This window comes from Pagrus major, chromosome 23 (assembly GCF_040436345.1).
Source record: "Pagrus major chromosome 23, Pma_NU_1.0".
NCBI classification, from domain to species: domain Eukaryota; kingdom Metazoa; phylum Chordata; class Actinopteri; order Spariformes; family Sparidae; genus Pagrus; species Pagrus major.
In genome coordinates, this window is record NC_133237.1 from 27,085,087 (window position 1) to 27,110,576 (window position 25,490).

General features: G+C 40.2%; 3 protein-coding genes and 1 long non-coding RNA gene across 5 annotated transcripts in view; 1 reads left to right on the top strand and 3 right to left on the bottom strand.

Moving 5' to 3' along the window:
* LOC141019456 (xylosyltransferase 1-like) overlaps positions 1-6,179 on the top strand; it is a 33,393-nt gene extending 27,214 nt beyond the window's left edge. The window contains exons 10-11 of the mRNA XM_073494382.1: positions 588-924; positions 4,774-6,179. Coding sequence (XP_073350483.1) covers positions 588-924; positions 4,774-5,096 — 660 coding nt within the window. The 3' untranslated portion in view covers positions 5,097-6,179. The remainder of the gene's footprint in view (positions 1-587; positions 925-4,773) is intronic.
* LOC141019497 (uncharacterized) lies at positions 834-11,877 on the bottom strand. Of its 2 annotated transcripts, none has more exons than XR_012180783.1 (3): positions 11,817-11,877; positions 10,773-10,844; positions 834-914 (listed from the first exon to the last, which is right to left on the bottom strand). It is a non-coding gene; the product is annotated as an uncharacterized lncRNA (long non-coding RNA). The 2 variants fall into 2 exon arrangements; XR_012180784.1 differs by having other exon boundaries at positions 864-940.
* Positions 11,878-12,973: 1,096 nt separating this feature from the next.
* kat8 (K(lysine) acetyltransferase 8) lies at positions 12,974-17,913 on the bottom strand. Its single transcript, XM_073494394.1, has 11 exons — positions 17,526-17,913; positions 16,943-17,017; positions 16,555-16,733; positions 16,402-16,455; positions 16,111-16,275; positions 15,655-15,744; positions 15,349-15,489; positions 15,021-15,114; positions 14,692-14,842; positions 14,431-14,585; positions 12,974-13,189 (listed from the first exon to the last, which is right to left on the bottom strand). The coding sequence occupies exons 1-11, from the start codon at positions 17,842-17,844 to the stop codon at positions 13,125-13,127; spliced, it is 1,488 nt and encodes a 495-aa protein (XP_073350495.1). The 5' UTR covers positions 17,845-17,913; the 3' UTR covers positions 12,974-13,124.
* A 1,104-nt stretch (positions 17,914-19,017) lies between these two features.
* Positions 19,018-24,460, bottom strand: rnf25 (ring finger protein 25). The gene is made up of 10 exons (XM_073494396.1): positions 24,392-24,460; positions 24,046-24,117; positions 22,342-22,438; positions 22,138-22,205; positions 21,963-22,032; positions 21,773-21,844; positions 21,352-21,498; positions 21,186-21,275; positions 20,975-21,112; positions 19,018-19,942 (listed from the first exon to the last, which is right to left on the bottom strand). The coding sequence occupies exons 1-10, from the start codon at positions 24,406-24,408 to the stop codon at positions 19,259-19,261; spliced, it is 1,455 nt and encodes a 484-aa protein (XP_073350497.1). The 5' UTR covers positions 24,409-24,460; the 3' UTR covers positions 19,018-19,258.
* Between the last annotated feature and the right edge of the window lie 1,030 nt (positions 24,461-25,490).

Genomic DNA, 25,490 nt, shown 5'->3' on the forward strand with positions numbered 1-25,490 from the left:
ATGGGGAGAAGTTTCACAACTACAACATTTTGGGCTAAAACAACTGTTAAACTTGTGATATAAAGAAATGTCATCAAGCTTATAAAAAGGCTTTATCATTAATGTCTATTAAAGCTATTAACTGTTGAATGAGGCCTAAAAATGGTACATAATCATCAGCATTTAAAAAGTGAAATTGTCCCAAATTGAGAAAATAAATTGCTGCTATACTGATAATTGTCTGCATATTAAATTAGTGCAAGGTTTGAGTCATGGTTATTGTGATGATGATCTTTATTTGTACAGCTCTTTGGGAGAATGCAAGTCACGACATCCTTCACAGAAAATCAAACAAAAATCCATTGAAATAAAGACACATGCCAATGTGATAAAATGACAGAAATGATAATGATCATACAAAGAAGTGGCAGAGCACAGAAAGACTGAAGACTGAGTGTAGAGATGAAAGTTTTTAGAAGGGATTCAGATGAAGTCATAACGAGGTACAGTTTTGAGCAGGACTGTTAGATTTGTTACTGGAGCCAGTCTGAAGTAAAAATGTAACTTTAGTAAAACCTTAAAATCATCCTCCATTCCTGTTCTTTCAGGTCGGGTCAGACTGGGATCCGAAGGAGCGTCTCTTCAGGAACTGGGGGGCTCTCGTGGGGCCCGAGGACGAGCCGGTGGCTGTGCAGCGCTGGAGCCGAGGCCAGAGCAACCTGACGGCCACCGTGGTGTGGGTCGACCCCACCAACGTCATCGCCGCCACTTACGACATCCTGGTGGACGCTTCCGCCGAGGTCACCCACTACCGACCGCCGCTCACCCTGCCGCTGAGGCCCGGCGTGTGGACGCTGAAGGTGCTGCACCACTGGAACCCGCTGGGTCAGACCAGCTTCATCGTGGCTCCGCTGGACTTCCACCGACAACAGCCTCTACAGCAAGGTGAGCGATACCAACACTGACACCACGTTTACAAACGCACAAGAAAAGTGATTATTGCAAGAAGGTACAGAAAAAAATTAAGCTGAGCGTTTTAATATTTCACGTAGAAGCTGAGATATGATCTGTTATTGCTGCTGTGGCTGCTGTACCCCAACTCTCTACCTACCTCTGTCTGTCTCGCTACCTCTCTGTCTCTCTCCACCTCCCTCTGTCTGTCTCGCTACCTCTCTGTCTCTCTCCACCTCCCTCTATCTCTCTCCCTACCTCTCTGTCTCTCTACCTACCTGTCTCTCTCGCTACCTGTCTCTCTCTACCTACCTACCTACCTACCTCCCTCTGTCTGTCTCGCTACCTCTCTGTCTCTCTCCACCTCCCTCTATCTCTCTCCCTACCTCTCTGTCTCTCTACCTACCTGTCTCTCTCTACCTACCTACCTACCTCTCTGTCTCCACCTCCCTCTGTCTCTCTCCCTACCTCTCTGTCTCTCTACCTACCTGTCTCTCTCTACCTACCTACCTACCTCTCTGTCTCCACCTCCCTCTATCTCTCTCCCTACCTCTCTCTGTCTCTCTCCCTACCTTTCTGTCTCTCTCCCTATCTGTCTCTCTCTACCTACCTCCCTCTGTCTCTCTCCACCTCTCTCTGTCTCTCTCCCTACCTTTCTCTCTCTACCTACCTACCTTTCTGTCTCTCTCCACCTCCCCCTGTCTCTCTCCCTACCTGTCTCTCTCCCTACCTGTCTCTCTCTCTCCCTACCTGTCTCTCTCTACCTACCTATCTGTCTCTCTCTACCTACCTACCTACCTACCTACCTATCTGTCTCTCTCTACCTACCTCCCTCTGTCTCTCTACCTACCTCTCTGTCTCTCTCCCTCCCTCCCTCCCTCTGTCTCTCTCCCTCCCTCCCCCTGTCTCTCTACCTACCTGTCTCTCTTTACCTACCTCTCTGTCTCTCTCCCTCCCCCCTCTCTGTCTCTCTCCACCTCCCTCTCTGTCTCTCTACCTACCTGTCTCTCTTTACCTACCTCTCTGTCTCTCTACCTCCCTCCCTCCATCTCTCTCCCTCCCCCCTTTCTGTCTCTCTCCACCTACCTGTCTCTCTCCCTACCTCCCTCTGTCTCTCTCCCTCCCTCCCTCTCTGTCTCTCTACCTACCTGTCTCTCTTTACCTACCTCTCTGTCTCTCTACCTCCCTCCCTCCATCTCTCTCCCTCCCCCCTCTCTGTCTCTCTCCACCTCCCTCTCTGTCTCTCTACCTACCTGTCTCTCTTTACCTACCTCTCTGTCTCTCTACCTCCCTCCCTCCATCTCTCTCCCTCCCCCCTTTCTGTCTCTCTCCACCTACCTGTCTCTCTCCCTACCTCCCTCTGTCTCTCTCCCTCCCTCCCTCTGTCTCCCTCCCTCTGTCTCTCTCCCTCCCTCCCTCTGTCTCTCTCCCTCCCTCCCTCTGTCTCTCTCCCTCCCTCCCTCCCTCTCTCCCTCCCTCCCTCCCTCTCTACCTACCTCCCTCTGTCTCTCTCCCTACCTCCCTCTGTCTCTCTCCCTCCCTCTCTCTGTCTCTCTACCTACCCCTCCATCCCTCCCTCAAAATTGTAATTTTGAGTTTGGACCTTCAGTATTTGGGATCAAGTAGCTCTTGAAAAATAAGGTGGACTGAATTGAGTCATTTCATTCATCTTTCAACATCTTTAAACCAACATTTAAGTGAATACACATCAGATCAGACGCTATTAAAGACATCAGGATCACTTATCTGACGGTCTGATTTACTCGAAGCATTGTTTGTGTAGTGACACGTGTAAAGTACTGCTTCCATGTTACTGCAGTTTTGGGCAAAGACTTGGTAAAATATCACATAATTGAGTGACTATGAAGCTTTAGAGACTCATGGAAACACCTGTTGAAATGATATTCAAGAGCTTTAGTTACTGTAGTGTCTGTGTCAATGGCAGATCCAATACTTAAATTACACACACACACACACACACACACACACACACACACACACACACACACACACACACACACACACACACACACACACACACACACACACACACACACACACACACACACACACACACACACAGGCCTCCTGCCACAGCTGTCAACACCATGCACACATATTTATAGTGTCAGTATCCAGCCACTCGCTCACGCACACACACAGGGTCACCTCTATCTGAATTAGCCTCCTCTGGGTTACCGTTTGATTTGTTTGACCTCCACAGGCCTGTGTGTGTGTGTGTGTGTGTGTGTGTGCACGTACGTACAGGGGATCTGCAGACCTCTAAGTAAAGCCTGGTTCATTAATAGACAGTGAGGTTTTATTGGCCAGACTCATAAAGTGAAGATGGCATGTGACGTGATGTGAAGGGAGTGTGTTTGTTGTTTTATCCGCTCTTGTCTCCATGCCTCTGACTGGGCCTGTATGCTAAAATACAACACGTTCACCTCTTTGAACAACCCAGAAGGTCGTTTAACAAAAGCATTGCTGATATTTGGAAGAACCTGAATATTGAATATTTTTTCAATTAGAGCCGAGAACGATGTTGGGAAATAATAAATTCACACATTTTTTATAATGAGCCCTCTTAAGTGGTTATCAAACATTTGTGACAAAGAGATGTAAAACGGGCAGGATATTTAAGTTTAATAATAAATGTATTGTCAAATGACACCAGTGCACTGAAATTTACTGAACATACTGAGAATTTAATAATTAAGTATCACATGCACCTTTTTCTGCATTTTGACATATGGCATATATTTTCTTTTTTTTAATTAACATAATCTGACCACAGCATGCAGAGTCACTTTGCACAGGAAGTTGGTCAATTAAGGGAACGTGGGATCTTACTCCTGAGTAGATAATGACTGAATTTTCATTTTTTTGGTGGACTGTTCCTTTAACAATACAATAGGTGTTTGCTTTTGATCCACAAGGTTTCATTTTGCTCCTCTATCTAGTATTCAAGTTTTTGTTAGAAGACCTTCTGTGTTTATTCTGTGTGCCCTCTGCACTGCGTTACTCCACGACTGAGTAATCTTAAAAGGCGCGATGTGTAAGAATTACCTGTCAGAAGTCACTCCAAACAAATGGTGGGCAGCCACTAATTGCTGTAAACTGTAGCTGCTGTTAGCTAGTTAGCTCAGTTAGCCACGCAGCTAGTAATCCAGAGAGATCTGGAAGCTTGGAGTTGTATTATGAGGCAGAACAGGCTGGGGCTAGCATGTTAACATCAGTTGACATTACTGCAACACAATACATATTCACATTGTGAATGTTTTAAACCAAAATTCTTGCATATTACACATTTTCAAGAAAGGAACTACAAATGTTATGTTTTTTTAATCAATTATCCTGCAGCTGTTTGCATCTTCAACAGTATGAGATGTCTGTCAGCCTGGGATGAGAACATCTTTAATGTTTCAGTCCAGTATTTCCTCAGACTGCACCACAAACATGGCCCTGCTGCCCCCTCCTCGCTGTGCAGTGGGCACAGTCTGTGGAAATATTGGATTTAAACTTTGGTTTCGCCTGGGGCAAAGATGTTCTCATGCTGGGCAGACAGTAAACTCTTGTGAGGTCATGAAAATACCATTGAAGAAGGTATTTGTTATCTTTGCCAGAGTGCAAGCTAAGAAAATAACATTTGTATTCCCCCCTCAGGTTTGTGTTGAGAAGTCTGTAACGTACGTGCCGAGGTCACAAATGAGGATAGATAACTGGATGCTTAACGTGAATTTTTTTATTGACTAATGTTGTCTAAAGGTGGCTTTCTAAATCTGTCCTTTCGGGCTTTTAAATTTGATCTTAAATTCTCCTTCTCTCCCACCCATCTTCCAGAGGACGCCCTGCGGCTGCACGGCGGCCCGGCCAGAAACTCCTACATGGAGCAGAGTTTCCACGGCCTGAACCCGGTGCTGCGGCTGCCGGTGAGCCTGGGCGCGGTGGAGGAGGCGGAGGCCAACGCTGGCCTGACGGGGGCACCGCTGCGTCGCTGGCTGGACCGGCTGCTGGAGGGCCACTGGTCAGCCGCAGACGTCTGCTCGATGGGACCCAGCGCCTGTCCCGTCATGCAGCGCTGCGGTCTCACCGTGTGGAGCTCAGCCAGCCCTGACCCCAAGTCTGAACTGACCCCGCCCAGAGAGGACGGGCGGATCAGGTAGCAGACGGCCGGACTGAGGGAGGACGAGTGGATGGAGATAAAGGAGAGGAGTAAATGAAGGAAGACAACGGGCTGATGTCCTGTTTGTTCTGATATTTATTTATTTTAATTTGTGCAACGTCAGAGTGAAAGGAAACGAATGGATCGAACTTCATAGGCAGCGACAGGAAGACGAGAAACGGACTTAAACGCTCAGTCCTCATTCAGTCTGCTGCTCTCACCGTTTTTCAGACTACAGAGGTGTGTGTGTGTGTGTTTGTGTGTGTGAGAAGAAATCTATACCTCTTGTTGTGAGTTTTCCCCTGAGTTTAAATATACAAGTGTTCTTTACCATGTTCAGATGGTTTAAACGGACATGGTTGCTCAATTTTAGGCTCATTATTGCAAAAAACTTTGTGATCAAAGAGCAGTTGGGACTCAAAAAACAAATATTTTTATTTTATTTCAGACCAATACCCCAATTTTTAAATTCAAGGTCTCTAATGATCCCAAAATCTTTTAATGCACATCTGCGTTGACATAGAAAATGAACACAGATTAAAAGTATCCTGCAAAATATTTAGTTACTTGGAAAAGATTTGTTTTCACTCTTTTATTAACTATCTCTTTATCTTATGATAAATCGAGGTTAGGATCGTGTTTCAGCCTACTTTTGTTTTTTTTCCTCGGATGCTTCATTGGCTGAAGGCTGAGAGGAACAACATAAAACTTGAACACAAAAGCCAATAAATAAAGTCATTATCACCACAATGCAATTTTGATTTCTTGAGGGTATACCATAAATAAATCTTGGGACAACAGGCCTGAAACTCTACAAAAAAGCACTAATTGTTTTGATTCTTCAGCGGTGATCCAGAGATAATGAGCCTCAAAAAACTCATGAGCAACCATTGACGTTCTCATACAGAGCCAGCTGCATGTCAAGGGGGAAATTCTGATCAACTGTTCCTTAAAAAACTAATTTTTGCACAAAATATATTTATTTAATTCCTTTAATTTAGATTCCACAATTTAAGTTAGTAAAAATGTACGTCGCATTCAGTCTGAGCGCCTTTCTGGTGTTCGTTCAGTCTGTTGGATGTTGTAACTAGATCAGAAAACACTGACAAACAGTGGTGGAGTACGTACGAAGATCCTTTACTTAAGTAGTAATACAACTAGCGCTGCAAAGATTAATTGATCACTCGTGAACTATTAAAATATTCACCTATTGTCAACTATTTTGATGGTCAATTAATGGTTTCAAGTCATTTTTAAGTCTGAATTCTGTGATGTCAGCTTGTTAAATGTGAATATTTTCTGGTTTCTTTCCTCCTCTCTGACAGTAAACTGAATATCTTTGGGTTGTGGATGAAACTAGACATTTGAGGATGTAATCACAGGCTTTGGAGAACACTAATCAACATTTTTCACAATTTTCTGACCTTGAAAGATCAAACAACTTATTGATTCATCTGAAATAAAATTAACTGTAAGTTGCAGCTCCTACACCACAAAAAAATACACCGAAATGTTAAAGAACAGAAATATTACAAAGCAAAAGTTAAAGTACTCATTTTGTAGAATTGCACTTTTCGGTGTGTAATATTTTACATATTATAATGAGTTATTATTGGATAGTTTAATGTATAGTTGGTTGAAGTGGAGCAAATATTTGTTATATCTTTAAAAATCCATCATATTTTAAAGTGCTACTGTATTTTATGTGAATTATGAATCTACAAACTAACTTTAGCTGTCAGAAGTAAAACGTGCAATATTTGTCGAACAAGTACTTTTAGATTTGTACTCGAGTAAAAGTATTCAGTTACTTTCCACCACCGACATTATTTTTATTATAAAATAACTTAGTGATTTCCCTCCTGACACTGACAGCTCTGTATTCTGAGTCTTTGTTTTCTTGCCGTGCCATGTCTGAATCCTTCAGACCGCCTGAGACTTGAAGTGTGAGATGTCCGCTATGCTGGAACTCAGAAGAGATTCACCTCCTCTGCTTTCATTTTATTTTTATTTTACACACATTTTTTATCTGATGTGACTGTGTCAAAGCGTACAACTGCGACGTACGCAAGTTATTTATTCAGAAGTTTATAGAAACATTTTTCTTTTTTTAGTCAGTGACTAATATTTGATATGCTGATATTTGGTGCAGTGGGTGACTTTTGTTTTTTGACAAAAACGTCTGCCTTTGTTTCTAAAAGGCCTTCAAGTGTTTGTCAGGACTGATGGTAAATGTTAGTCAGTTTTGGGGGGCTCTCAGCAGCATCCTCGCCCATTTGAAACTACTTCACAGATACGAGTTTGATCTGACCACAGTGCTAAAGTACAGCTACTGACTTTAAACTGGTGTTTAAAAGGAACAGTTCAATCAAAAACTGAAAATCATCAGTCATTATTTCCCCCCCCCACGCTGATGGAAAGTCAGGTGAAGTTTCATAGTCCACAAAACATTTCTGGAGCTTCACAGCAAAAACAGCGTCGCAGCATTCTGCTAAACAGCTGACGTAGTTGGGGACAGATTGATACCACTCTTTTTACTACAATTCATACATATTGATTAAACTGGATAAAAACATTAATAAGAGCCAGATAAGCCGCTTCCAGTCTTTATGCTAAGCTAACCATAGAGACATAAGAGGGGTGTAGATCCTATTATCTAACTCTCAGCAAGAAAGCAAATCAGCGTACTTCTCAAAATGTTGAAATATTACTTTTTAAGTAACTCCAGCCTACACAGATGTTGGACATATTTCTAAAATTGAATATTCAATTTTAGAATATGGATTTATTTCTACATCTTTGTAAAATTTAATTTAAAATCCAAATTGTGCGAGGTAATCTTAAATTAAAAGTCCTAATGGTGGTGCAGTCAGTTATATTATTCATTACTAGAAAATAATATTTAAATAAAACCGAGTGTGTTGTTACCATATGATGATATTATTGGGACCAAAACTGGAGACCGGTGGCGTTTTAACCATGAGGGTGAAGCTCAAGATGAACTGTCAGCACTTAAAGTAAAAACATGAACTGCACATCATATTTATTTGTGAAAAGATTGTAACTATTATATATAATTTGTTGTTTGGGACGGAGGCATGGGGCAGATGTTACCAGATGTTTGGGTTGTGGATCAGCACAGTTGGCAACTTATGGTCTCGTGGGGTTTAACTAATAACAACAGTGCACAGGACCAGAACATGCAGAGAGCATGAATATAACTGCGTTTAGATTTAGGATTAGGCATTAAGGATTATTCCCGTGCTGACCTGTCGTTTTATGCAACTTCACCTGACTTCCTCCTTTGCTGCTGTAATAAATATTATGGCCACTCCCACTTCCACCAGTTGACAAAAAAAAAAATTGATGGAAAAAAAAGGAATAATTATGCGGTAAAAATTATGAATTGATGTGACTAAATGTCGAAATTATGGGATAAAGTTGAAATTGAGCCAAAAAGTCAAAATTAAACAAATTCTTCGTCATAAAGTTTAAACATTGATTGTTACAGCTGCGGTCGCCCGAAGCTGTCGTAATTTGATCCATAATTATAGTAATTTTTATTTTTTATATGTCTGAGGTCATTTCAGTCTCAAAGGAAGTCCTGAACATTTAAAATCTTTAGGAAAATATTTTTTAAAAAGACGATAAATCCATTTTTTTTATTTTCTGTTTGTGCTCAATGTTGATTTGAAAATTACGAGCCATTTCATGTCCGATAGGTATTTTTCATATGACCATGAGTCGATGTAAATCAGTATTTTGTAAAATACTCAGATGATGTACAGTTTTTAAGTTAATGACATAGAAAGGTCCGATTCTTTGGACGCTGTGATGTGGCGGTACCACAGAAGTCGTGACCATTTTTAAGAGATTTTGATGGTGTGAAAATGTTTAGATGTTGATGATAGTCTTCAGATTCTGGAGGAAAATCCCAGCTGAGAGGTTTGTTCTTTTCATACTTTTTATTTTTGCCTGCTCGGTTTCTTTTATGTCCAACCTATTTCTTGTTTGGTTTGTTTTTCCAGTGCCATTTCTGTCTTTTTGGCTGTTTGTTTTGTTTTGTTTGTTGTTCTCTCTCTCTCTGGGAGTCGTGCTGTGCCTTAGCTGTACTCCTGTTGTAGGAAATCCTCTCTGAAAGCATCTAAAACTGTCTCAAATGTCCAAAAACCAAAAAAGAGAGAATTGTTGTGAATGCCTTATAAATGACCTTAGTGGTTTTGAAGTACAACTTTTGAAAATAAAAACAGAATTTCCCTTTACATTGTGCCTGTGTGATTTATTTCACCCTCATGTATTCGTGTACTCTTACAGTGTTTTTGTCACTTTTACTTAAGTAAAGGATCTGAGAACACAAATACTCACTAGAGCACCAAATGTGGATTAGTGCCTCTGAAAATAGTCCAACAAATGCACGTGAAAGACGCACAAACAGATTGTTGTTTATCTTTTCAGGCATTTGTTAAAAATAATAGTATATCAGATATAGATCGTCAGCAGCCTCGAAGTGCTCATGCTTTGTTAAATCTCGACTCGGGTCTTCCCTGCCTTATTAGAACTGAAAAGATCCAAAAATCTAATTTATTGTACTTTCACAAACGCTTCATATCAGCAGTGAAGAGCACCCACAGCCAGCGGTGATGGAATCATCAATACAGCTGATCGATGGCGCGCGGCTAAAAGGACACAGCTAATTATTATTTGTGTGGCAGCAGAGTTGCTGCTGTCAGCCAGCATGTGACAGCGACCTCAAATATCAACTTATCAAGTCTAACTGAGTCAAAATGTGTTGTGAGTTGTACCTAAAATATGTGCTGGTGCAGCAGTGCAACTAGCAAAAATGTCGTCAATTTGTGCCAAAATGCCTCGAGTTATTGAGTATTTCTATTTTCTGCTACTTTATACATTTTGGGGGAAACTATTGTACTTTTTACTCCACTTAGTTACTAGTTCCTTTGCAGATTACATGTTGCATCAGAGCCAAAGTTGCACATTTTTAAATTAATTTATCTTTTTTATTTTGTATTATTTGCACACAAGCCTGAAGAAAACTTTTTTTAATTTTTTTTTTTAGAGATAATGCAGGAAAGGATGTTTGCAGTAGTTTATAATTATAAAATTTGATGTTTCAGTGCACTGATGTCGTTTTAGACTAAGTTTATTGTGAAATATCGCTATTTCATTACATATCTTTGTTACAAGTGTTTGATAACCACATTTGAGAACTGTTTATTTACATTCAGCCAATATATCAATATCAGAATGTTTTTACATCCTAACATCGGCATTGGCTCCTGAAATCCAGCATCGGTCGGCTCTAGTAAATACTTTAGATCAGATCTCCGAGCTCTGACAGAGTACATCAAAAACATAATCTAACAATATTATTACTTCGCAATAACACATATTTTATAATCCTAACATAAGATTTATTGAAGGATGACTCAGAGTTCTGACTCTGAGGTCATAATCAGATGTTACTAATTATCCTCTATAAATGTTTGAAATACCTCAAGTTGTTTGTGTTTTTTTTACTGCACTGCAACATAATGGATTGTTACGGTGAAACTGCTAATTGTTAGAACATGAAGGTTTTGGTTGATTCATCTAGAAGTGAAGAAGACGTTTATCTATTGTCAAACTATTGTCTTAACACAAATAGAGGAACAAACCTTACCTGCTCCTGTTTTCATTCAGGATTTGGTGTTGAGGCTCTTCAGTCTCCTTCCAGCTGCTCCAACAACAAACTCTGAAAAAATTATGAGATTCATGTGATCAGTTAATCTTCATAAAAGTAATTTAAAAAGTCTTTAAAGCACAGTCCAGTCTAAGAATGAGATATTCACACTGTCTGAAACAAATATATTTGATATTGTTCCACTACACAAATACAGTACTTTTTACTCCACTACATTAATTTGATAAATTTGGTTACTAGTTACTTTGCAGATACATGTCACACATTTATTTTTAAACACATTTTTATAATCAGAAAACAAACACACTGATTTTAATAATCAGAAAAATGCTGAATATCAGATCTGATAATCGTCCAGGCCAATAATCCTTCGACTGTTACTATTACTTGTACTGTTTGATAATTAGGTACATTTATTGCCATCAATTTACTTTTGATACTTAAGTACATTCAATATCAAATACTTGTAGACCTTTTACTCAAATACTATTTATATGAGTTTCTTTTCTTTTTACCAAAGTAATATTCTAACAAACACAACACAACTTTTGAGTACTTAATGCAACACTGTGTCAAATATCAGTTCATCTCTTTGTTGCTGTATACTTTCACTCCACTACATTTTGGAGGCAAATATTGTAGTTTTTACTCCACTTAGTTACAAGTTACTTTGCAGACTACATGTTACATCAGAGCCAAAGTTTCACATTTTTATTTTTTTTATTTTAAGGATAAATAAAAACTAACAGATGTGTCAGGATGCAAGTCATTCAGAGATAAGCTCATTAAAGAGAAATCTGATGTTCTCATTGGGTTTATATTCACCTGTTAACAGTCAGAGCACTGCTGCCCCCTTGTGTTTATCATTATAGTTACATCACAACATTTAAAATGAGTTTTACTGGCTGGCAGTAACATTTACTTTGCTTGGGAGCTTAAAATCATAATAAAATTTATATTTCGGATAAATGGTGACTTGATTTAAAATAAAATATTATTTACTTTGCTGTAACTGAGACTCACCTGGTGCTGAACTCAGCTGAACTCCAGCATGGATGTGTGGCATCCTGCAGCACGTGTTGTTGAGCTGAGAATAAATGTCTCCTTTTCTTCATGTGGAATAAATTGCCTTGAATTTCTGTGGAGAAAACTTCAACCACGCGAGGTTTCTCTGTGGTACACCTTCCTCACAGCAAACATTCAGACTGGTGATTACAGGAGCAGAATCAGGTGTTTTCAAAATGGCTCCGTTCCATTTAGCTTAATAAGTCAGCTCAGTGCGCTCAGCATCAGAGCCCCGGAACACAAACAACTGAATGGAATGCAGCCTTCATTAGTGACAACTGTGAGACAAGTTTGTAGTTTTTCTATGTTCAGCTGACAGAGGTCACAAAACAGTTAAGTACTGTACTTAAATACAGTTCTGAGGTACTTTATTATTTCCATTCTCTGCTACTTTATACTTCCACTCCACTGCACTTTGGAGGCAAATACTGCACTTTTTACTCCTACGCGTAGTTACTACTTCGTTACTTTGCAGATTTCACGTTGCATCATAGCAAAATTTGCACATTTTCAAATCAACTTTTTTGTTATTATTTGGTATTATTGTTGTTTAATTTCCACACACATTAGATAAATTCAGTTAAATTAAAGAATATCAGATGTGTTAAGCATAAACAACGGGCCCACCCTCGATTACACAACCAAAAAACAGAAAAACTATAAAAAATAAACAGAACAACCAAATCAATGTTATCAGCAAACTGATAAAAATAAAATAAAAGATTCCGATGATCTGAAGAATCCTAATGTTGGATCTGATGATCAGTCAACCCACAGTATACAGTATATACATACATACATACATGTAAACACATGTAAAAATGTTATTTTACCAAATTTTAGCACTGTACTATACAATACTGTACAGACAAAATGACATTAAAAATCAATATATATGGCTTCATTATTATATAAAGTATTTATCGATTTAACTCGTTTAACCGTAAATTAAATAACAGTCAAAACTCTTATTGGTATAAATATTGTGTCTATGAAAAGCTTTTTACATTATTCTGTTTTTAATTATTCTGTAGCCTAAAAAACATTAAAAAGAAAAACTTTGCGGCCTTTAATAGTTGATAGAAGTAAACCAAGAAGAAAACAGACAACATGTGTAGGATTTTTTAAAATATTTATTTTAAGAAAATACTGACAGATGCTACGAACAGCTATGTACATGGAGTTTTCATCAGAGCGGGAGAAAAGTGGAGCCTGGCAGGTGATAAACTGACTGATGGACAGATGTGACATCACCGGCTCCTCCTCTCACTTCTTGGATAACTTCGCTTGTTTGTTTTTTGGTGGCGCCCACTTCAAACACATCGTGTCCACTGTGAAAGAGACGAGACAAACCGTGAGTGACAGAAGACAAACAGGAGTTTTTCAGGACGCCATCATGTTGCCTTGTTGCTAGGAGACAAGTCAAAATACACCGATTCCAGCTTGTTAAACGTGAATATTTTCTGGTTTCTTTCCTCCTGTATGACAGCAAAAAATGATATCTTTGGGTTGAGGACAAAACAAGACATTTAAAGATGTCATCTCTGGCTCTTGGAAACACTGATCACCTTTTTTTTTTATCATCTTCTGACATTTTATAAAACAATAATTGTTAGTTCCTCGAGCTACAGGAACATTTTTACAAGTCTGAGATTGAAACTGTTTAAAAAAAGAGTGAAACCTGAGTTCACTCCGTCATGTCTGTGTTGTGCAACAATAGTGTTGCTTTTGATGCGTTCACGGCATATTATTCAGACCGTATTCACGAGCAACTGATGGAAAAATTGTTTCTGTCAGCCTCCTCGTCATAATTTAGATTCCAAGATATTGTCATTTCTGCCAGTGATGACACTTGTTTCATAGAACTACATAATATTTAATAAAGCAGCTGCAAACAACCATTGCTGAAATCTAAATAAAATTAGAAAATGAAAACTAAAACAATCAATTGAACTTATTTAAAAAGGACATACATATAGTTTGTATCTGCCTTCACTTGTTAACAAACTGCTACAAATATCACAATAACAGAGCAAAAGAAGCTAAAATGGACTAATTAAATGGTGTGACTGCAAAGCTTGCAGTGGAGAGGGTGTGAACATTTTGGAATAAAGTGTGTACACTCAAACGTTTGAATAAGGGGAGGTTTTTCTGTTCTTCTCATTCTGCTGATATTGTGTGGATGCAGCGTTTTGCTACAAAAACATCCATCCTGTTCTAACAATAGTGACCCAAAAAGCTCCTGTGTGGAAGTGAGTGTGGGCGTCATGAATCTGTGAAACATGTTATGATTAGGGCTTCAAGTGAGGAATATTCTGCTTTTCAATTAAAATCTGCATTATTATCTTTTCCAAATAATCTAGTTGTTGTAGAATGTCATTTTTTTTTATTTATTTTTTTTTTTAAATGGCACTAACCCAATCTCACTACAATAATTGTTCACGCTATAAATAAGTCGATGTTTCCTGATTCAACCTCCTAAAAAAGTTAAATTCTTCCAAGTTAGACATAAAAACACAACAAAAGAATGTAATGAATGAAAGTTTGTGTGTAATAAAATGTCTAGACTTACCTGTGATTGGTGGTTTCTTGTACTGGGCGCTCTTCAGGTGCTCCTCCACCAGTTTCGGCGTCACACATATAACGTGCTGACCTTTCCAATATTTCACCATATTGAGCGACTGCAGCGTGCTGATGATGTCACTCTGCGTGATGCTGGTCATCTGGCTGGAGGTAAAAAGATGGAGGAGGGTCATGTGTGAGCATGGGAATCTTGATAAAAAAGATAAGATGGCTGGGCATCTGATGATGTCTCTTGTGTTTGTGTATCTACCTGAGATCTTTGATGGACAGCGTTCCTCTGAAGTCCCTCAGGATCTCCAGAAGAACCCAGGACCAGTAACTTCTGTAGCTCAGCTTCCCCAGATCAGATAGAGGTTTCTCTGGAGACCCGACTGCACTCTCTAGCTTGGACAGCTCATAACCTGCACACACAGCAACAAAAATAAATGTTATTACACATGTGATAATTAAATAAGGACTTGATTTGCTGACTTATTTACTGACTTGACAAACATTTGATGGTATCAGTTTTAGAAAGTAATCATCAGCTGTAGCACCGATACAAACACATTATAGCTTCTGTCATGGTGTCTCACTTACTGAAAGCTATGAGGAACTTTCCGTAGCCTCTGCGTTGGTACGGTGGCAGTGTGAGAATACATGCCACATTATTCCCATCCGGAGACTCTTTTTCCTGAAAAACAAAACCAAAGTTAAGACAAACAGTTGTTAGTGGTTCCAGATTCTCTCCACCTGCTGTGTGACTCTACTGAATTCAAATATTTCTGCATGTCTACATTTAATACTACAGCATCATTTGTGAAGTGCTGACAAATGTTGTGTAAGTGTGGTGATTTAGATCTAACATCAGTGAGTCCAAAATATTTTTTAGTCGACTTTACTCAATAACATCAGAAGCAAGCCTTACTTTGGAGAAGTAGCCGACGATGTGGGCTCCCTGTTTGTTGACTTCAGTGAGGATGTAGAAGATAAAAGGCTCCACATCAAAATAAAGTGTCTTGTGGTCGAGAAATAGTTTTGCTAGTAGACAAAGATTCTGACAGTAGATCTGCAAACAGAGACCAACAATGAATCACAACGATGAACATCATCACAAAAAGTCTCTTTCAGAGACAACTTATTTGCTTTCTTTTTTGAAGAGAAACACCGAGTGGAACACCGATGTCAGACGCAGATGAATCCATAGTCTTTAACACTTTCCAGGTGTACTCACCTTGTGGTCCCGCCCATCTACTTCATACACGGATATGTTGCTTCTTCTGTAGATTTCTTTGCCTGGAGGCTGCTTCCACTGACAGTGAGACTGAGAAGACAAGTCAAAAGGTCAAATGAACATTAATCGCTGTCGATTGTTCACCTTGGTACAAAACTTTATAGGACTCTGGTTTCACGGGTGGAAAAAATGCTTCAATGTTACATGTGAGTCAGAGAGAAAAGACAGTTTTCTTCAAAAATGTACAAGAAAACATGCAAGATATTCTGCCAGACATTTAACAAAACTGTCTGGCATAAGAAAAGATAAAAGAAAACGCTTCCATTCTTAGATTCAAACAAATATGACAAAAAATCTATGATTGCAAAAAACTCAACATTTCAAATTTAAGAAAGATGATTTTATGAGAGGCACAAATCTCCCTACATCCTAAACTAAAGTGAAAACTGCACTGACCAAGTGATGTCTGAAGGTCTTCTCGTACTTCATGTATTTGAGGCAGTACTCGCAGATCCACAGCTTGGGTTGCTTGCCATAGTCCTCAGGAAACGGCGAGAAATACCAGGCATCGATCTCAAAGTTTCCTATCTGAATCTTATCCACGTATTTCACTTTGGTTATCTGGAGGAGGCAGCAGAATGAGGGAAATTGTTTTTACTGCACAGTGATGGCAAAACATTAAAAAAGTTCAACTGTTAATACAAAAACCGGTTCAACAAAATGATTTAGAGAACAGAGCCACCTTACCGCCTCATGCTCTTTCTCCAGGGCGGCTGTAGTTGGGTCCATCTCTGCGTATGTCTGCAAAGGAAAACCCATTCGATAAATATCGACCATTCAATACTTAAGAGTGTCACCAGAAACAGCACGAAATCAGTAGGTAACATACAATGCCTCTACCTTCTGTACGTGGTTGATCTCATCATGCTTGCGCTTCTGGTTGCGAGTGATCTTCCTTTCAGGCTGTTCACCCAAATCACCAACACCTCCGATCTCCGTGCTCTTCCTCACTGCATCCTTCACTGTCTTGGTGAGTGCCAGACGGGCCTTTCCTACCCACTCATCAAGGCGTCTGTTGACTGCAAGCCAAAGAAAAACAGATGAAGATCATGTAGTAAAGCAGTAGATGAGAAGATGGAGAGCGGGTGGGCACATTAAGACCAGATAAAAAAGGAAGCAAAATGACAGTGGAGCAGGGATAACTGAGAAGAAATGAACTTCAATTATGTAAATGTAAAGGTTTGATTATTGCACTGATGAGCATCTCAGTATTTCGTGATATACTCACATCCTACATAGTGAACGTAGAACTCCTCTCTGCCCTCCTGTTCATTCAGCCGGGACTGAATCACCTCTGCTGTGTCTGAAAAGAGAGCAAGATCCATCAGTTAAACAGGTATTTATGTCCTACACCTGCAGGCTATATCTTAATGGGACGTCTCGCCAAACTCCATTCAGACTTCTACACCTCGGATACATCTTTGTCTTTCTAGCAAAAACACTTGCTGTTATTTCGCCTAAGAAAACGTGGCGTGATGTATGCTGAGTCATTGTACAATTCGGCAATCACATAATGCACCATACTATGTATTTTACTGGGTGATGTCAACTTTTACAACTGGCTCGCCTGTTGTTTGCACTGTTATGGTTTTACTATCCATGCCGAATTTTCTAGAAAACCCCAATGAGCATTCGTGATTCCCTAACCGTTGACTTACGTCTTGCCGCCACGATTCAAGACACTCAATATAACAAAAACTAACAATATTTGATGGAGTTTGGTGTGAATTTCTCTCGACCAACTAACATTAGCCTGCTAGCATTAACTGAGGTGGTGGTGCTGGAATAAGCAGAACCGAATCAACACTCACGCCATGACTTGTCGGCTCGCTGACATAAATACGTCTCTCCAATTTCGACCGACACCTCCTGTTCCCTGCCGCCGCAAAATACCCCACCTCCGTCCGGCATGTGCTGACTACTTGAGCCCCCGGCTTCTCTCAAACGGCCAACGGCCTCCGCCTCGTCCTCTTCCCCGCCACTGCCGTTAGAGGAGCACGCAGCCGGGATACTACTGTCCAGATCACCGCGCTCACTCTCCATATGACTCGAGTCCATGTCTACGTCCATCCTAGGATCAGAGTCCTTGTTGTTGTTGTAGCCTTTGTGAAAATCGCTCCCGCCAGTCATCACCTCGGCCGTTTTGAAAACAACAACACGCCTCTGCGACCCTGCGCAGATAATTCACAGGGGCTGGTCTTCCAGCAAGAAACTGCCAAGATGGCGCCGGTAGGACGTAGGCTCCGCCCTCCTTGGCCCCGCCTCTCTTCCTCCTGGGATGCAACGTTCGAAAACTACAACTCCCATGAGTCTTTGCACTATTTTGATTAAATTTCAACTTTCAATATAAAAAGTAGTAGATCATACTTCCATGTCATATTGGCTTCATCTTTTAGGGTTTAAGATGAGAAAAATTAGCTGTGGCTTCTTTCTGCGCGTTGCTTTGGTTAGAAATGTATTATTATTATTATTATTATTATTATTAGTTTTAGTTCTCAATTGAACACAAATTTAGGAATATGAGCTCACACAGACACAATGTTAACTGAATTATTAAAGAATAAAAACTATTTGCATCTGCTTTTATACCGTTTATTATAACTCTACATCGCTCTCCAACACTGTTTATATTGTGATTCAGATAGAACATTCAGTATTAAACAACATGTAATTTATCAAATTACAAACACCAGACCATAAATGTGTCGTCTTCAGGACCCCTGAGTGTCTAGGGCCCACAAGTTAGTTACAATATTGATAGAAAACCACCATTTTAGTGTCCCAGCCTTACAGTACTCAGGACATGATTCTTATCAGAACCAGAACCAAACTCTTAGGCTGTGAGGTTTGGCAAATTAAGCCTCTTCTGGCCCTATATTGTACAACCTGATTATTATTAGTCAACACATTTTGGCATTTTTGTAGATCACCATGATGGAGCCATTTTATTTACTGTTGGGTGGTTTAAATTACGGTATAACAATGCAATCTATTGTATAATCTCATTAAAGGTTTTTATTAAATGTTAACCTGCAAAGTCACAAGTAATTAAAGAGGTCAGGTAAATGTAATGTAGTGAAAAGAACATTTCATCTTTGTTAAATCGAGTGGATTAGAGGAGTAAACTTTGTCCCACAGGGCCACTCTGGCCTCAGTTTTCTGTCTGGTGAATCAAAATTTCAGCATCATTCTCAACGTATTTCCAAACTTCAACACATAATTCAAAGGAGATATATTAAAGCTGCAACAGTCAGTGGAACTGAACAGAACCTTATTACAAACTAACAGGAAATACAGACACACTGACATCCAAAGAATTTTTAATTTGTAGTTCTTTCAAGTCATATTGCACCACAACACAAAGCAACAACCATCTGTATCTGATTTTAGTGTGCATGATGCAGACCGGAGACCAGGAGAACGGCGATGTAGAGGAGTAAAGGATACTACAGTGAAGGTCGTTTCTGGCGCAGGGCTTTAATCTATGCAAACTGATGATGGAGGCACACATACATTTGTTCATTGGCCCTCCTGTCGCCCTTTGTCATAGCACCTCCTCTCTTCCCCTCTCCCTCTCCACCACCTTGTGTTGGAAGCCCCTGCTGTGCCCCCTGCGGTGCCCCCCTCCTCTGCTGTACAGGTTATTGGGCCCTCCCCTGCTTCTTGAACCCCGCCCGTCCCAGTGGTAGTGTGCAGGACCAGGGGCCCCGGTGTGGTGGACAGGTCGGTGAGGACCCCTTCTTCTTCCATGGTGGACACGGCCGCCTGCAGAGTCTGCAGCACCTTCTGGGCATTCAGTTTCTGAGGCTGCCTGGCACACTGGCTGATCGTCTGGAGACACCGTGGTGTCTTGTTGCTCTGCGCAGACGTCCCTGCCTGTCTTAGACTCGCATACTTCTGCATTAACTTGCATCTGATGGCCACGGTTACCCTGAGCTTTGGCTTTGATTGGTCCTTCAGTGCAGTCTGAGGACAGAGACAGTTTGTCCAGATGCTCTGTGACGGGGGCGGCTCTCCTGTGCTGTGGTCTGGACCGGCCTCCTCTCCTCTGCCCTCTCACCTGGTTCTGACGCCTCTGGCCCTGCCCGCCTCTGCAGTGAGTCAGTCCAGGAGCAAACCGGTCCGCTCTGACACCGGGTTCATCAGAGGAAACGTTAGAGACTGAGGGAAGCGGGGGACCAGAGGAGACATCTACATCCAGGTTTCCATTTTCAGCAACAGATGGAGCCTGTGGGAGGTGACATGCATCAGTGTAAATGTTCAACATTATATAGAAACTAACGATGTCTCAGGACTCTCTGTGCTGGAAATCCATCCTCTTATCTGATTCACAGTTTGACAGCAAAGAACAGATTTCCCAAAATAACCGAGTTTGCCTTCATGTCAAGCAGCTTGAAGTCTTTATGGTTAAACTGCAGCTCAATGCAAAGCAAATCAACAGAATATTTTGTGGACAAACAGGGTTCATTTTTTCCCGTTTACTCTAATGCTCAAGATGTTTGTTTATTTCACACAGACCTCAGGAAAGGCGCCTCTTTTATTCTTTTAATAGAATAAAATAGACACTTTTATTTCAACTATATGCAGTCACTTAGCTGGAAGCTTATTTGCAGCAATAATACTGCTCAAAACTTTGGTCTCATATATCTTCTGGCCGTGAGTGTCGGCCCTCGATGCTCGTCAGCTGTCCTCAGACATCTTTGGCACTTTGACCACTACAAGCTGAGTGCCACTGAGTCCCATAACATTCAAAAGAAGGCAGTCATCTCCAAAACTCTGCAAGTCACACCAAAACAATCTAGATGGATAAAAAGCACTACAGGTAAGAGGAAAAGGGTGTAGTTTTGATTTAATTTAAATTTTTCTCTCTAAACTTGTTTTTCTACCTAAGAAGTGACCAAGAATATATTCTTTCATATAATTCTTCCTGTAACAAATCTTAGAAAGTAACTAAAATGTCCAGGTTGTATCGGAGAGCTATTGAACTCAGTGATATGTGAGTATGACAGAGAGAGTTAGACAATGATTATGCTAAAATGCTAAAACAAGCCTATGCTAAAATGGTGGAAAAATAAGAAACTAATACATGACCCTGGAGTCACGTATGTTAACACTCCAGACTGAATCTGTGTCAGGTTACAAGAAAGAAACATAAATAACCTAAACTTTAGTTGGACAGACGCTCTGTGACTCACACAGATATCAGTACGGTTTGCAGCTTGCCTAAACGCAGCCATGTAATGTCTGATTCGTTTCTTACCTCGTTGATGTGGATGAGAAATCGATTTGATTCTGCCTCCGGGTCGATGATCCCACCTTTAGACCTCTGTCTTTCCAAAAGCTTCTGCAGTTCACACCACTTCTGCTGAAAACTTGAACCGATCGCCGCTTCGTCCAGCTGAGTGACGAACACAAACATTTTAATTTCTTAATTCTTCCAATGAAAACATCTAAACTTGAACTGGTTTTACCTCGGGCAGCTGGGGTGCAGGGGAGGACAGAAGCTGATCGACATCGTACGTTAGAGGCTCTCTGCACACCGGACACACCACAGTCAGCTCCTGTGAGAGGAGTCGGTGATTAAACAGCTGATAAAGAAAGACATCAGACGATTTCTTTGAGCAGAACTCTTGGGACCTGATAGTCTGTCCGGTCTCTGGTCTTGTCCTCCTCCAACTCCTTCTCCCTCTGCCGGAGCTCGCTCTCAGAGTGGCTGGCGTAGCGGCCGAGGCAGTGGCAGTGGAAGTAGTGATAGCAGCTGGTCTTAGTGAACGTCTCTCCCTCCTGAAGACAAACAGAAAACACAGAAGCAGCAGAACGAGCTGTAAACACATCATTGATGTAACAATATCCTATAAATGGATGTTTTTTCTTCTGTGTCTGCCACCATCCCAACCAAAGTTGGTTAAAAGAATAAAAAAATGGGAAAAAAAGGAAAACTCCTGAGAGAAAAACAGTGATCTTAAGCTTTCAGAGAGCCCGACATCAGCTGACGATAAGAGGAGTAAAAAAAGCTGATGAGAAAAATAACTTGGGGGACTGATGTTGAACTGCGTACCTTGAAGCCATAGAGGCAGATGACACAGTTTCCATGGGGAATATTGCTCTCAGTCAGGATTTCTTTAGCTTTCTGGAGGAGGAAAAACAGGAGAACAGTTAGAAATCTTTGAGCTAAATAAGATATTAGATATCACAGAAACCACTGACTCTTAAATATTATACGGAAAGAAAACACTGCATATAGTGACCTCGATGAGCTGGTACAACACCGGTGAACCCAGACAGGACTGAGCCTCCAGCTGAAGACACTTTAAGACACTAAGAGAAACACAAGATTATAGGATTATATACAATTAATATACAAACGTAAAATGAAAGTAGTTACTAAGTGAGTCTCATCAGTCCACAGCTTCAGTTGGTTACCTGCTGAGCTTGTCATCAGAGAGACCCCGCGGGTTATGAATGGAGATGGCTGGAGAAGACGAGGGATACTGAGCAGACAAAACAGCAGAGAGTCAAACGATACTCAGGTTCAAGTCTGATGACAAACATTATTGTTACCATTGTGAACGAAAAGACCAAAACCAACAGTGAATGTGTCTCAGGAGGAGATAACGGACAGATTACCTGCTGATCGAGGGTCAAAGTCAGGGTGAGTCGGACAAACTGGGAGACGGAGTCCTCGGCTGTGGACGGGTACAGGACCAGACTCACCTCCCAGCCCCTGAGGACGCAACACGTAAAGTCATGTGTAATCAGATATCAACAAAACAGCATCACAAAGCCCGACAGCTGCCCTGTGCCGACACTCTGTGCCAAACTCCATTTAAAAATATGTTGATTTAACGTCCACATGCTCGTGTGCAGAAGACAACAGTACAGAAAAGGTTTTAAGATCTTTAATAAGTTAGAAAGATTTGTCCAAATTATCTGAATGAAATATAACAATCATCTGCTGATCAATTTCAAAAGTTACACTATTTCACAATAAAATGACCTTAGTAGATGTCTATGATGAATTGTCTAAAGTCTCTTCCTGATTATATGTGGATCTGATGACCGTCCACTGTCACAGTGAGATGATCTAATAACGACCTGTATGACGAGATAACAAAGCCTTTGTTTGTGTCAGTTTTGGTTTCATGGATTATTTTATTTAATCTGACAGCTGGTCAGCTGGAGAAGCAGAGCAGAGCTGCAGAGAGCTCCCGAGGAGGTGTTACACCAAATCCTGTGACCTGATTCGGATTTTCAGCCATTCTGCCAGTGCTAATGTTTTATGAATCATTTCAGTCATTTTTCAAGGTAAAAATGTCAAACATCGTCTGGTTTCAGCTTCTTAAGTGTGAAGATTTTCTGCTTTTCTTGTAAATGAAGAGTTTTTGGGTTTTAGACTGTCGGTTGGACAAAAGAAGCAACTTGAAGACGTCACTTTGGATTCTGAGAAATTGTGATGAACATTTTTCACATTTTTTTCTATAAACAAAACGATTAACTGATCATGAATCATGAAACTAATCGTTTGTTGCAGTCCCATTTCAAAATACTGTATATTTTATTAGTTTAATTTAATCACTGATGCATTCATGTGTTCATCACTTTAATGTTGTAGCTGGTAACAGTGGAGCTGCTTTCATCGACCTTATATAGACTCAAAATGAGTTAGTGATGCTTAAGTGTTTCAGTCGTTTACTTGGTGACACATCTGAATTCTTATTTCGTGTTTTGTGAATATTTTTAGTCACCAAAAATAATGCCACACATTTCATTTGACTTTTATTGCATATCCATGCACATACATATATGCAGCCAACTCCCAATATCTCCAACTCGCTGTGAGCAGCGTACTTCATCTGTATGGTAGCTTGTGAATTCTCCTTATGATCAATAAAGTCTCAATCTTGATCGATAATAACGCAGCCTAATCTATGTATTGATTGTATTTTGTAGTATTAATCTGAATCTGCACATTAATTGAATGCATCGGATTATAAAGGTGCAATATTTCCCTCTGAATTGCAGTAGAGTATTAAAGATCAGCACAAAATATAAAGTACTAGTAGCTCAAAACTGTACTTAAGTATAATACTTGAGTACATTGGATGTGGTTAACTTTGAGGGGTGTGATGAGGCTGTGTCAGGGTGAGCTAATCCTACAAAAATCCCCCAAATCTGGGGCATCTTTAAAGGTCCAAACGCTGGTTTAATGTCTTTATTTCAGCCCTTTCTCAGCTGTGTGAGTCCTGCAGTCAAACACTGAATAATCAGGACTGAGTCAAAGCTAATGAGGCAAAGTGATGTCATGATACTTTGAGCTAACTGTTGTCTCACCCGTCCTCCGTCCTGCTCACCAGCAGCTCATCCAGATAGATCGACTGCAGCACCTCGATTTCAGACAGCACACTGCGGAGAAAACCACATTTTACAACACACACATCTGCTTTATTGTGCTATTATCTAACCGGGTAACGTCCACACACACACCAAGCTAACGTTAGCGTGTTAGCTCACTCCCTGTGCGGCTAATTAACGTTAGCTGCTGCATTTCCCTCAGATTTTTACCCGGAACACCGTGACGATCGCTACATTAATAAGCGGTACACCAAATAATCTGGCTGTCATGAAATGGGTTTGAGGTTTCGGGAGGAAATTTGGGAAAAGCTGTCAACAAACTCACTCGCACTCCGCTGCCATGATGATGTTTCTGTCCGCCGCCGTCAAGCTGCCGAACTCATGCAGACGCGGTACTTTCAAAACAAAAGTGTCAGGGAAAGAAGTGTCGCTAGCTCGATTCAACGCGCTAAAAATCAGGTAACAACACCACAATTGAGCCTTGTTACGTGTAATACCCGCGTATTACCCCTATTCCTGTAATCAAATGATGTGTCCATGTTGTATACCCATTTAAAATTGTTGTTTTTTAAGACCGTTTATATCATTCTCTTTTATTTTGAATGCCACTAGCGGAAGTGAATGCATGCTATTATGTTTGACTTGACGGTTATCGCTAGTGAGGAGTCATGAGTGTTCATCGCCCTCTGGCGGCCGCAGAGCGTCACTGCACCTCCGCTTTAAAAGTGTTTTTAAATGGATGTTTTAACTTTATGCATTTTGAAAAATGGCCTTAATCTGCATATATTGTTTTTCTTAAGTTCATTAAATTAAATTAAATTAAATTAAATTAAACTTTAACTTAACTTTATTGAAAAACATTCAAATATACAAACATGTACTCCACATGATGATGCAGATTAAAAAGAATATAAAATTAGATTTAAAAACAATTTAATATGGGAACAGTTTTTTTAAATGAAATAAAATAATTATGAAGGTTAAAAAAATAAATAAAACATAAAACAGCTTGATGGCTTTGTTGAATTTTTTGGCATCTATAAGTATGAGAGTTCTGATTATATAATTTATTTAAAAACAAGACAAATTCTAGATATAAATTGTCACTAGACTGATAATATCTGTGAATTGTAATTTCGTATCACAGTGCTCACTGTGATACGATCCGGAGCGTTCACTGCCCTCTGGTGGACAAAAAGCGTAACTACAGTTACTGGAAAGGTTTTATTCTGAAGGGTATAACCGGAAGTGAGTATATACTTAATATATCTAGCTTGCCGCTTGTACAATTGTAGTTAGTCAACGTGGCCACTAGAGGGCAGGTGTCCATATAACATTAACATTTACATAGTAGTTACCGTGTCTGCTTCACGGTGCTAATAATGGTCATTAAATTACATGAAACTGCATCAAAATAAGTCGTT